Source organism: Myotis lucifugus, unplaced genomic scaffold, assembly GCF_000147115.1.
Source record: "Myotis lucifugus unplaced genomic scaffold, Myoluc2.0 scaffold_8, whole genome shotgun sequence".
Classification (NCBI taxonomy): domain Eukaryota; kingdom Metazoa; phylum Chordata; class Mammalia; order Chiroptera; family Vespertilionidae; genus Myotis; species Myotis lucifugus.
In genome coordinates, this window is record NW_005871056.1 from 4017427 (window position 1) to 4030618 (window position 13192).

General features: G+C 37.5%; 1 protein-coding gene across 6 annotated transcripts in view; it reads right to left on the bottom strand.

Annotated features, from left to right (window-relative positions):
* Positions 1–8615, bottom strand: part of PIK3R4 (phosphoinositide-3-kinase regulatory subunit 4) — a 59353-nt gene extending 50738 nt beyond the window's left edge. For 4 of the 6 annotated variants that reach the window (XM_023749517.1, XM_023749516.1, XM_014450738.2 and 1 more), the window contains exons 1-4: positions 8117–8615; positions 6459–7234; positions 3085–3218; positions 731–1313 (exon numbers count right to left, since the gene is read on the bottom strand). In XM_023749517.1, coding sequence (XP_023605285.1) covers positions 731–1313; positions 3085–3218; positions 6459–7191 — 1450 coding nt within the window. In that variant the 5' untranslated portion in view covers positions 7192–7234; positions 8117–8615. The remainder of the gene's footprint in view (positions 1–730; positions 1314–3084; positions 3219–6458; positions 7235–8116) is intronic. The other 2 variants (XM_006083685.3, XM_014450734.2) reach the window with 2 other exon arrangements.
* Positions 8616–13192: the final 4577 nt, after the last annotated feature.

Consider the following 13192-nt stretch of genomic DNA (forward strand, 5'->3'; position numbering starts at 1 on the left):
TCATCACCATATGCTATGTACTTCAAAAAAGAATCCCTGATTTCCATAAGATTACATTTTAGAAATAAATTACATAATTCCATAATTTATGTAAATGTTTCAATGGCATTTCCATGCAGTAATAAGCATTCAGAATTAGGGAGCTAAAAACATGAATCTGTATCACTTGATTTTATCAGAATTACAAGTAAAACATGCAGGTGTGTTATATAACACACTCACTTCACCACAAAGAAGCCATACATCCTAAGCACTATATTAACTGAAAGGACCTTAAATTCAGTAAGTTAATAGGCTAGATTCTTTCAACACCAAATTACCCAGCAAAATAAATCTTTTCAACAATAAATTGTTGCATATCCTAAAATTGATATTCAAACAGCTTATTTGTTCAGAGAAGCTTTATAAAGGCCTAAAGACATACCCCAGAAGCACATATTTGTAAACATTAGTCTCCCTTCAAATTAAATGTAATACTCCCAGTAAAAGCACAAGATTCTGTATTATATACTTTTTACTAGCTAATTCTGATCACTTCAAAAATGAGAGTACACACAAAAGTTGAGTCCCAGGTACAGATTAGCTATAAATATTACTAAAATGTAACAAATAGTTCAGGGACTGAAGGTCATTCTCAGAATTCCCAAAGAAATCAGAGAAACAAGAGATATTATAGTCACTAACTTCATAAATATGAGTAGCTATTACTTCTTAGACAATAATCTCTTACCAGCATAGGCTAGTCTGACAATAGTAGCATCATCTTGGGCCAAGTGGGCTATGCCCGGCAGAATATATTCCGGATAGATATTGATATCATTGCGAGGAACCTCTTTGACAAGAGCTAGAACTTTGGTCAATGTCCTCAAGGCTTCAGCCCTCACTCTAGGAACAGAGTCATTGCTGAAGTGCAAAAGATATGGAGTAATACGATCCAAAAGAATTTCTACACTTAATCGTGGAGCCAAATGGAGAATAAGTTCCAAAGCAGCAAGTTTAGAATCACAGTATTTAAGGGTCTGTAGACAGGAGGTTATAACAGACACCAAGATAACCAGCCCATTTTCCTTAGGCTCTCCTTCAGCTTTCTCTGGCAGATCATGTCCACAGAGATTGTGAATAATGTTGCCCAAATCCTTCCGTATAACCAGAATACGCTCATCTGCAGAAAGAAATGTTTCCTTGGCAAACTGGGCCATGTAGGGCTGAAGGAAAGTGTAAAATATTTCAGGAAAGGCATTGCCACGCTGCTGCTTTAAGTAATCTTCTGCCTCTAATCGTTTATCTGGCTCACGGTGAATCATCTGAGTTACCTATACCAAGGGAGAAAGAGAGTAAAAAATAGATTTAAGAACAGCAAATTAAATCAGAGAAAAGCTACAAGGGCATCTTAAACCATGATTTAAAGGATTTGTGGAGTAAGTCTGACTCTTCTCAATCTTTACCATTCAAACTACTTTCAGAACCTAACTACTGAGTAATATGTGACTCTACTACTGTCCTAAAAAGCAGTACGAAATTACATACGAACATATTACAGATAACCCAGACACATAAAGAGGAGGTGAATTCTGTTCAACATTCCCCATTTATTAAGACAGAAGAGTAATACTGCTGCCCACAACTCAAGGATTCTTAAACTTTTTTTGAGGAGATGCCACTGAGAATCTGAGGAAGCAATGGGATTTTCTTCAGAGAAAAAGGTATACACACCAGTTTTGCATACAAAATTACACACAATTCTGAAAAGAATTACAGATCCCCTAAAACCTATTTACATACCAGAGTTCTGGTTTAGACTTATTTTCACAAGCTTAAGGACATACATGGTTTACTAGTAGGTGTAGCACTAGAATCTGTTCACAAAGGGAATCAGTGGTTTAAACTTTTCAAGTAGTGTAAAAGAAGTGTTAAATCCTGCAAACACTAGAAATAACATACCTTATTTGAATTTATCTTATGTTTTCTAGCAACATAAATTTTTTCAATATACAGAGCATAGTTTAATCTTTCCTAGTCCCTCCCACTGTATTAGCCATTATTCAAATACTCAAAATATCATATACGTATATCTAGTTATTTGAGCTGTTTGATTCTAAATAAGAGCTTCATATTGAACTTGGGGGAATCAAATATACTATAAATAAGGAAAAGTGACCTAATAGAATTACTTTGACATTTAGGTTAAGCTTTAAAGATTAGTCAATTCACTCCTTTCACAGTTAAGAAAATGTAGGCCCAAATTCATGCCAGTGTAACGTGATGAATGAATGCCACATCCAAAGACATACCAACCAAATATACCAACTCCTAATCCAGCTGAGCTAAACATGAGCTAAATTAGTTTCCTTCACCTGAAGCGTATTTTTTAGTATCTGCTATTTGTAAGAGAAATTAAAATATTTCCCTACCTTACTAAAGGATATTTTAAATACACCATATCCTTTCCATGACTCAGAATCATCATCATAAGCATCAGTTCCTATACTGACTGACTTTAAAAAGATCCCGTCAAACAGTAATATGGATATATGGCTTATATGACCTCCCACAGAATTCCTCATATCTGTTCTGCTATACTAATTTGTGATTCTACATCTTCCCTTCCAGAACTGCCCTTAGTGTCAAGGGTAGTATACAAAGTTAGTAGCTTCTATATGAAATGGCCTTATACTGCTGCATTATATTCAAGTTGATATTTCCTGTCTTCTTCATATCTTACTAGCAAGCTCCAGCCTGGACAACTTCTCTAACCCCCAGGCATCTCCTTACCTCTGTTTAAACCCATCCAAAGCAGAGCTAAAGATTATAATTGGAAGAAGTGTCTGTGTGAGTGTGTGTGTGAGTATGTGTGTGTGTGCGCACGCACATATAAAAAAATAAGTCAAAGAAGCTCTGTGTCTGGGAAGGGGGATGGGGGAATTGTACATTTCTCCCTAATAAAGTAAAAACCATAAGGTATTTGTATTAGTCTATAGGACTTTATTGCTTTGTTCCAAATTTATAACACTTTAGAGAATGGACTAATGCAAAAGAACACAATTCTATTAAATTCTTTATGGCAAATATTTGTAGCATAGTTACCAAATCTCTGATACTGCGATCTTCAATTTTATTTAGCACTTGTTCAGGGAAAAACTGTCCATTTCTATAAGCCAAAAGTTGAGAGAGATCAAATAATGGTACACCTTCTGTAAAAAGCTCAGCTATCACGCAACCTGGAAAATAGCAGATATAATTCCATTAAAAATGAAATGCAAGAAATCATTAATATAGATCAAGAATTCAGAGAATTCATAAAACTCAAAATGTGAAACCAAGTAAATTATAAATTTTAATGCAATATAAAACAATCAATCAAGATAGGGAAAATCTATTGCCTAACCATCAGTTTCAAAAAGTGTAACGTCAAAAAGGCCCATTCTATTTTTGCCCCTCTTAAAAAAAAACTTAAATCAAATAAAGTTACTTCCTAGTTCTATAATTTTAAATGAATGTGCACATATAATGTACACACCATACATTTAGAAATAGGTGGATAGAGTAAAAGCCACAAGAAATACACTAGGGTTGTTGTTGTTTTTTTAAGTATGGATTTATAGAAATTAAATTCAAAAGGAATTACTGAGAAATCATAGCTGACAATTCATTTATTCATCATTAAACTAAAATGAGGTGTCTATTATACATTAGGTTCCCATAATACATGAAACAGATAAAATCCCTTACCTCATAAAGCTTTCATTATAGAAAGCGAGGCTTAAAATAAACCAGTGAACAAAAACAATTATAAAATGAGAAGTGTGTCGCCCTAACCGGTTTGGCTCAGTGGATAGAGCGTCGGCCTGCAGACTGGAGGGTCCCGGGTTCGGTTCTGGTCAGGGGCATGTGCCTTGGTTGCGGGCACATCCTCAGTGGGAGGTGTGCAGGAGGCAGCTGATCGATGTTTCTGACTCTCTATCCCTCTCCCTTCCTCTCTGTAAAAAATCAATAAAATATATTAAAAATAAATAAATAAATAAAATGAGAAGTGTGGCTGTTAGAGAGAAGAAATAACCCAATCATTTTGCACTTATGGAATCTTCTATAGGAAATTTAAAAAAAAAAAACAACTATCCACATTTCAAAAAGGACAAGCAGTTTCACTGAATCACGGTATGACATACACTTAACAATTCTTTTTTTTTAATTATTGATTTCAGAGAGGAAGGGAGAGAGATAGAAACATCAATGATGAGAATTATTGATCAGCTGCCTCCTGCACACCCTCTACTGGGAATAGAGCCTGCACATTTAACAATTCTTAAAGAGATCCTTACATAGCATTAGCTCACAGCCTTTGCATTTGCTGGTCCTTCTGCCTAAAATGCTATTCCCCAAGTAAGACAGTTTATACCTCCACCTCTTTCAGATCTTCAATCAAATACCACTTTAGCAGTGAGGCCTTTCTTGACTGCCCAGTTTAGGCCCACAACTACAACTACCTCATACTCCACACCTGGCATATTCCCTTTCCCTTTCCCTGCTGTTTACCCCACAGCATCAACTGCCAAATTATATATTTAATGTATTTATTTATTGTCTACATGCCCACTAGAAAGCAAACTCCATGAGGAAGGGATTTTTGTCTATTTTGTTCAGTGAAAAATCCCCAGCAACTAAGGCAATTCCTGACACATAATAAACACTCAAAACATTTATTTCATTAATTTCTACCTATATAGTGTCAAGTTTTAGAATAAAAGACTTAAAAATAGCGATTACAAACATCATAACCAAGAAGGAAATAGAATTGAACAACACTATGAACCAACAGAAATCAAAGAAACACTCCACCCAACAATAGAATACAAAATTCTTCTCAAGTACAAATGGGACACTCTCCAGGTTGGACTGTATGCTAGGTCATAAAACAAGGCTCCATAAGTTAAAAAGAACTCAAATCACACAAATTGTGTTCTTCAAATCACAACAGAATAAAAAAGAAATTAGGAACAGAAAAAATTTGAAAAATTCAAATATTAAGAAGTAATCATACTCCTAAATAACCAATGGATCAAAGGGAAATTATTATGAAATACTTTGAGATGAATGAAAACAAAAACACAACATACAAAAACATATGTGATGCAACTAAAGCAGTGTTTAGAGGAAATGTTTATCTATAAATACCTTAAGAAACAAAAGGAGAGTAAACTCAAACCAAAGTAAACAGGAGGAAAGGAATAACGAAGATTGGGGTGGAAAAGGGACATTACTACCAACCGTACAGAATGAATAACTATATCCCAACAAATGTGGTAATCTAGACGAAATGGACAGATTCACAGAAATAAATTACCAAAGCTGCCCTAAATAGAAACAGAAAATCTGAATGAGCATTATAAGAGACGAAAAATTTCCCACAAAGAAAAGCCTACACCAAGATGGCTTAACAGGTGAATTCCATCAAACTTTGAAGGAATTAGCATTTGCCCTTCACAAATTCTCTCAAGAAATGGAAGAGGAGGGAACACCTTACAACTCATTCTATGATGCCACCACTACCCTTATACCAAACCAGATAAAGACATCACAATAAAAGTACAGACCAACGTCTCTAATGAATATAGATTTTTAAATTCCTCCAAAGCTGAGTGTAGGAGTCCCTACCTATATAAAATAAATGAGGGGAAAGAAGACACCTGAGTATAATAGAATGCTGAGGGCCTATTGATCAATGTGGAAAAGTGCTGGAACTGGAAAACCATCATTTTAAAGCCATCACAGTAAAGATTAGATCAAGCAAGAATCATCAGTGGATGCCAAATCAAGGAGAAAATTGTAACAACTGGTCTTGAGATCTTTCCCACAGGTTATTACTTGCAAGGGATTTAAAAAATTAATTATGGCCCTAGCAGCCTAGCTGGTTTGGCTCAGTGGATACAGCGTTGGCCTGCGGACTGAAGGGTCCCAGGTTCAATTCTGGTCAAGGGCACATGCCCAGTTGCGGGCTCGAGGCAGCTGCTTGGTGGTTCTCTCTCATCATTGATGTTTCTATCTCTCTCTCCCTCTCCCTTCTTCTCTGAAATCAATAAAAATATTTTAAAAATAAATAAATAAAAAGAAAATGTACATACCACATGACTTAAAAAAAAATTAATTATGAAGGGGAGATATTGGGCAATATCTTGACCATCAGACACCATTTGACTGCAGAGGTGATGCCGTAAAGACACATCATCACCTATGTACTATTCTTACCGAAAATGAATAACCTGATTCCAATCTCAAGGAAACAGCAGACAAACCCAAAATGAAGAATATCCTATTAAAATACATGTACACACAAATGTATATGTAAAGCTGGTAAAAACTTAATAAGGTCTATCTATAATCTAGTTAACAGTAATGCATTTCTATATTCCAGTTAAATTATATGCACATCCCCCCTTAGCAAATTTAGCCAACTCAAATACCTGCCGAAAAGATGTCCATTGCTCGCTTCAACTCTCCTCTTGTTCTCTGATTGCTATTTAAGTCTACAAGTGGAGTTGAAGGATCTCTCATATATTCTAACTCAGTGGCAAACAACCCACCATCAACAAAACGTTCGGGAGCAATATAACAAGTTCTCCTCCGTGACGTGTCAAAGAAATAATTGAAATCTGCTGGGTTGTCTTCTGGAAGGTAAGTGGGTTTAAAACTGGCAAAATCAGTTAAGAGGACCCAGTTCCAACTGGTGACCATTACATTCTCCGTCTTGATGTCCCCATGACGGACTCCAGATTTGTGCGCTTGGTCCACAGCTGTCAGAATCTGGAAAGCAATCCAACGTTTTTCAATGTTATTTAAGAATGGACGGGTACTTATGCGATCATAGAGATTGTCTCGCACATACTGCCTGAAGAGCATGGCTGCTTTCTCAGATGCTTTTTCTGCTGCTTTCTGGAAAGGCAGACAGTTTTGTGCAGAATGAAGCCTGATTTTCAGTTCCTCCAGCTCTTGTTTATAGCTGGTTAAAGGCAATGTGGGATCCTGAATTGCAAAGACCTTCACAACCACCAGGCCTTCTCGGTGCTTCGCTCTGGCAACTTTAAAAAAACGAGTACTCCCCAGGCTCTTATCATATTCAAAGTCATGGATATCTGAGAAATAACTCTCCACAGAAAGGATCTGGGAAGGAGCAATGCCAGCGAGCTGATTTCCCATAATGGCAGCAAGTGCCTCTGGGTCAGTAGTTAGGAAACACCACCTATTAAAAAAAGAAGCAAAAGGGGAAAAAGAAACAAGCAATGAAACATCATTCTTTATTTGGTCTCCTCCTAAAAGATAGATGTGCCATATTTCTCTTCCATTGAGATCATTGTACCTACCCTTCCAGGTAGCCTCTAAATTTCATACACATTTATGTAAAAAAATCTTATTTTATGTTGTCCTTTCCAGGAGCTGGGCTGTATTTAAATAGGCCCCTTCAATATTAAGTTGAAGATGTTAAAATCTGTACTTTCTGATTTTTAAAATGACTAAGCCTTTACTATATGTTCAGTATTGTACCTAGGGCTGTGAGAGTGACCAGTCATTGTTCAAGAAGAACTTGTAAGACAAAAACACATTAAAAACTGGTTGAGTGCGGACCTATGAACCAGGAGGGTCAAGGTTGGATTCCCCCTCAAGGCACATGCCCGGGTTGTGGGCTCGATCCCCAGTAGGGGGCGTGCAGAAGGCAGCCGAACAATGATTCTCAGCATTTATGTTTCTCTCCCTCTCCCATCCCCTCTGAAATCGATAAAATATATATATATATATATATATATATATATATATATATATACACAACACACACACATATATATATACACACACACACACACACATTTAAAAAGCTTAAAACTAAGAACCGCCTAATACAAGTCACTGAACTTTTCAAAGGCCAGACCAACATCCAAAATATCAGTATCTCCTGGGCCTTCCCACCCAGCTAATAGAAGGCACGAAGTTGTCTTGATTTGCAACAGCCACAGGGAAGAAACCCTGGCAAAGATGTTTAAAAAGTAAACCAAAATACACAATTGCCAAACACAGCCCAGGGTTTTCTCCGAGCTCCGATTTTGCAGGAAATGAAAGACACACACACCCTGGACTCCGGAAAAGTGCCACAGGTCGGTCACTCGCTCACACTAAGGCCATGGTGGGTGCACTTCAGGGTCTGGGCGAGGAAGGGAGTCGGCAGCCTAGTCAGTCGCCTCTGTGAGGGGGGTCTGCCTTCAAAGGCAAGCAGTGCGGTGTTGGGGAGGGACGCAGAAAAGCCCCAATCTCCAGGAAGCCCAGCTGTCCGCCCGGGAGAACTGGGGAAGCCTTCGGGGACGAAGCAGACGGAAGCAGCCAGGCTGACCCAATTGCACAGATACCCCGGGAGCTGCCCCCGCCAGCCCCCGACTCTGCCCTCGGGGCCACGCGTTTTCGGGCCTCGCCTTCCTCACGCGCGGACTTCTGGACTCTCGAGGTCCTCTACACTCCTCAGGGTCCTCGGAACCGGAGGGAAGGCGGAGCTCGGGAGAGGGAGGGAGACCGCCAGTTCCAAGGAAACACTTGTTCAGCGGCGGCACTCACAACGAACGCCGAACTCCCGGGAAAGCCGCCGGCTATGACTTCACTTCCGGTCGCGGAGCGGAAGTTACGGAGTGAGGCACAAGGCAGAGCGCCTTAAGGGCGCTAGTTGCTAGGAGACGGGGAAGGGGCGTGGTCTTGCCCCGTGAGTCGAGAGAGGAAGAAAATAAATTGCTTTGACAACATCTAGTCCCAGTCCTGCCCTTCTTCCCATCTTTCTTTAAACTTCGGGGCTTCTGAAATCCCCCAGAACTTGTTCAGACACCCCTTCACCTCAAAAACACAAGTTATTTAAGAGAATTCACAGGCTTATTTAGGAAAGTTAATATAGTTTATATACTATTAAACAGTTCACCTGTTTAAAATACAAAAATCAATTTATACATATGTATACTTACAAATACATTTACAGAGTTGGCCAGTAATCCCTACAATCTAATTTTGGAACATTTCTTGAGCCCTCAAAATGGAACCCTGTAACTATTAACAGTCACTCCCTATTCTCTCCATTCCTCCCACATTCCCATGTCAGCCCTAGGCAATCATTAATCTATTTTCTGTTTCTATAGGCTCGCCTATTACAGACATTTCATATATACGGCATCAGCTCTCTCTCTCACTCTTTTTTCTTTTTTTTTTACAATATGTGGTCTTTGTGGCTGATTTCTTTCACTTCCCTTTTTTAGGATTACCTCTGTTGTAGGTTGTATCAGTACTTAATTTCTTTTCATTGCCAATTATTCTATTGTATGAATATTCCACATTTATTATCCATTCATTAGTTGATGGATGTTTGGATTGTTTCTACTTTTTGGTTATTATGAATAATGCTGCTATAAACATTTATGTATAATAAGGCTTTTTAAGGACATATGTTTTCCTTTCTCTTGGGTAAACACCTGGGAGTAGAATTGTAAAGTCCTCTGGTATTTCTATGTTTAACATATTGAAAAACTGCCCAACTGTTTTTCCAAAGTGCTGCCCCAGTTCACGTTCCTACCAGCAATGTATGAGGGTCCCAGTTTCTCCACATCTTGGCTGACACTTCTTTAACCTTTTGATTACAGCCAACTTAGTAGGTATGAAATAGTATCTCATTCTGGTTTTTATTTGCATTTCCCTAATGACTAACGATGTTGAGTATCTTTTTATGTGCTTATTGGCCATTAATATATCTTCCTTGGAGAAAATCTATTCAAATCTTTTGCCCATTTTTAAATTGGTTATTTGTCTTTTTATTATTGAGTTTTTAAAAATCTTCTAGATACAAGTCCCTTGTCAGATTTACAAATAGTTTTCCTCTGTGTTGTATTTTCACTTTCTTGTTGGTGTCCTTCAAAGCACAAAATGTTTTAATTCAAAGCTGAACTTTTAAAATCATCCCTGCAACAAGCCCTTCTCCCTTCCCCCACATCTCTGTGCAGGCAGTACTGTTACCCACTGGATTCCACAAATTACAAATGTGGAAGTCATTAAGTCATCTCCAATATCTTTCTACTTTCTCCCTCTTTCACCTGTCACCATTCAATAACCACCTGCTCCTGCTGAATCCACCTTCAAAACATGCCTTAAAGCCACCCACTGCTCTCTCTCTCCAGAGCCTTGGTAAGTCACCACCACTGTTAAGATGTCTAGATTTTGAAACCTACTCAGAAAAGGCAGCACCATCCATATATCAAGGGTCTCAGGGTTGATTCCAAGCTGGGGCACATACCTGGGTTTAGAGTTCAATTCCCAGCTCCCATAGGAGCTCATGCAGTAAGCAACAGATCAATGTCTGTCTGTCTGTCTGTCTCTCTCTCTCTCCCCCCCCCCTCTAAAAATCAATGAGCATGTCCTCAGGTGAGAATTTTTTTAAAGAAATTAATTTAATCTTTTTTTATTTTTTAAAATGTGACTACTAGATCAGTGTAAATTACACATGTGGCTCGTGCTATATTTTTATTGAAGAGCCATGCTCTAGACCTAACTTCCACCTTATAAAAAATAAAAGAGATAGAGGAAGAATTGAAGCAATACCATCAGGAAATAATATGACAAATCCAGAAAATGGAATTTCAGCCTCGATTCCTCAAACTCAATACCATGAAGAACATGGAGAGACTTTTTTAGAGTAAACGACTCCAAAGAGACATAAAATTCAAATATAATGTGCAAACTTCGACCTGATCTGGGATTAGACACAGCTATAAAAGGCATTTCATGCATAATTGGGGAAATTAGTATACAGACTGAATATTTCAGAGAGAAAGAAATGGCAAACAAACGTTTTTTAAATTGGTACTTATTTCATTCTGCTATCACTTCTCAGTGTCTTATTTAAAAACACCTACATTGCCTGACCTATGCATAGTTATTTCACCATCATACACTAAGGGACTAGTAGACAAAGAGGAGAGAGCTAGTCTCCAGTTACCTTTGAATGTGTAATGCTGGGTGAGACTTTGTTCTGGAATAAATAGAAATGCAAGCGCTAAATAAAGTTTTTAAAAGAAGATTACGGTTGTCCAAAAAATTAAATAAGTTTAATGATAATAAGTACCACAGGGAAAATGCAGGATCTGTAAAACTATAAAGAGGGGAGGAGCAAGACCCTCCAAAAGTGCTGGCATTTAATCTGGGACTTAAAGATGAGCAGGTTTGGCTACATAATGAGTAGGGCAAGGAGTGTTCTACATAGAGGAATGTGAGGCCTAATGGTGGGCAGAAGTTTGACAGGTTAGGAACAAAGAGAAGGCCAGTGCGTGGGCCTGAGGGGACAGTGAGTGATGCCAACTCCCACAGGGAAGCTGGGTAAACAGATGTCATTTATCAAAGCCATTCCTCTAAGAGTAGGAATTTCCACCAGTTCTCTTCCACAGAGGATTTGAAGTGACTTTACAAAATTAAATCAGACAATGAAAATGGAAGCAATAAATATTCATTAAAAGGAGCAGAGAAGTGGTACTTGGAATTGGTGAATTGGACTTCAGATGAATTTTCAATTTGAAATGATAACAACTAATCCCAAAAGGTAAATTTGTGGGTCACATAGTTCCCATTGTCTAGAAAAGGAAAATAAGCTAATAAATATGCAAACAAAACTTTTTCCCTAGACCAACTTCAAAGTGGAATTTTTCCTTTGACTCATTACAGAAAAGACATTCATTAACATGTTAAGTAAGCATCATGAAGGAAGTTTTTCTATAGAATTAGGTCAATGATTCAGCAAATAAGGTGCCTAACACTTCAATAGTAATAGAAATTCAATAATGTGCTGATAGCATCTTCTGTTCTTCTAGGTACTCAATCAAAACTCCTTCTCTAGAGGGTGACTTTTTCCAGTTCTGTGGCTTTAAATATCATCAATATGCTGCTAATGTTATTTTTTTTCTTTCAAACTCTTACAAAGCCCCTGAGCCCATGTATGCAATATCTAGTCAACCCTTATATTTGAGCATGTAATAACAATTTTTAAAGCAACAACTTTTATATATATGTTTAAAATGTGCCAGATATTTATTCACTTAAACTGGCCATTAATTCCATAAAGTAGATACCTTTCCATCCCCATTTTCAGAGTAATATAAATAGAGGCACAAAGAGCATGTTCTTAGTTAGCCACGAATAATAAATGAGAAACACAAAGATATTGATGTATTAAACAAGAATACATGTTGTTTTTGAGTAGAAAACAATATTTGACCAGTTTAAGTTTATTGGTGGTCTGTTCATTGGTGATGTGTAGGGAGGGGTGTGTGTGTGTATGTGTGTGTGTGTGTGTGTGTGTGTGTGTGTATGTGATTGTTGTATTCATGTTCAATATTATAAGTTTGGGCAGTATATAATAAATACATGGGAAATGAAGATTTTCTGTAGCAACTTTATCATATAATTGTTTGGATTAAGTAATGCTAACATATATTAGGATTTTGAAACATATTAAATGTTCAAATGTGTATATCAATTTGAAAGACTGTACAAATGATAACAGGGATTATATCTCATTAATTTATATCTTTAAAAATTAAAAATTTTGAATTCTAATTCTGAATATGTATTACTCTTTTCTTATTCATGGTTAATACATTTTATTGTAGAAAAGTGAGAATATATAAAAAGGGGAAGATGCATAATCCCATCAACATTTTAGTATGTATCTATTTTACATTGTTTTGAATGCCTATTTGTTCATGCCTATTTGTTATAATAACATGGATGAGTTCATGTATATCTATACATTCTATTGGTCAATGATTTTATGAATATTTTACCATGATAAATTGTCATTTTTATAGTAACTTCAGACACTGCAAGTTCATTCAACACCCATTCCAACCAACTTCTCCCTGCCCACCTCTACTATAGAGGCTATGAAAATTAAATACTTTTTAGATTCCATATATAAGTGACATCATACAGTATTTGTCTTTCTCTGTTTGACTTATTTCACTTAGTACAGTGTGGGGAGCCGGCAAGGCCATGGCATACTCAGCCCCAGGGCGCCTTATGTGCCATGCCAGCTCAGCCTGGTTCAGTGACCCTGAGTGGGTGGGTGAAAGGATTGAGATAAGACAGACAAGAGAATGAAATCTGGGTCTCGGTGGGACACTCCTCCCTGATG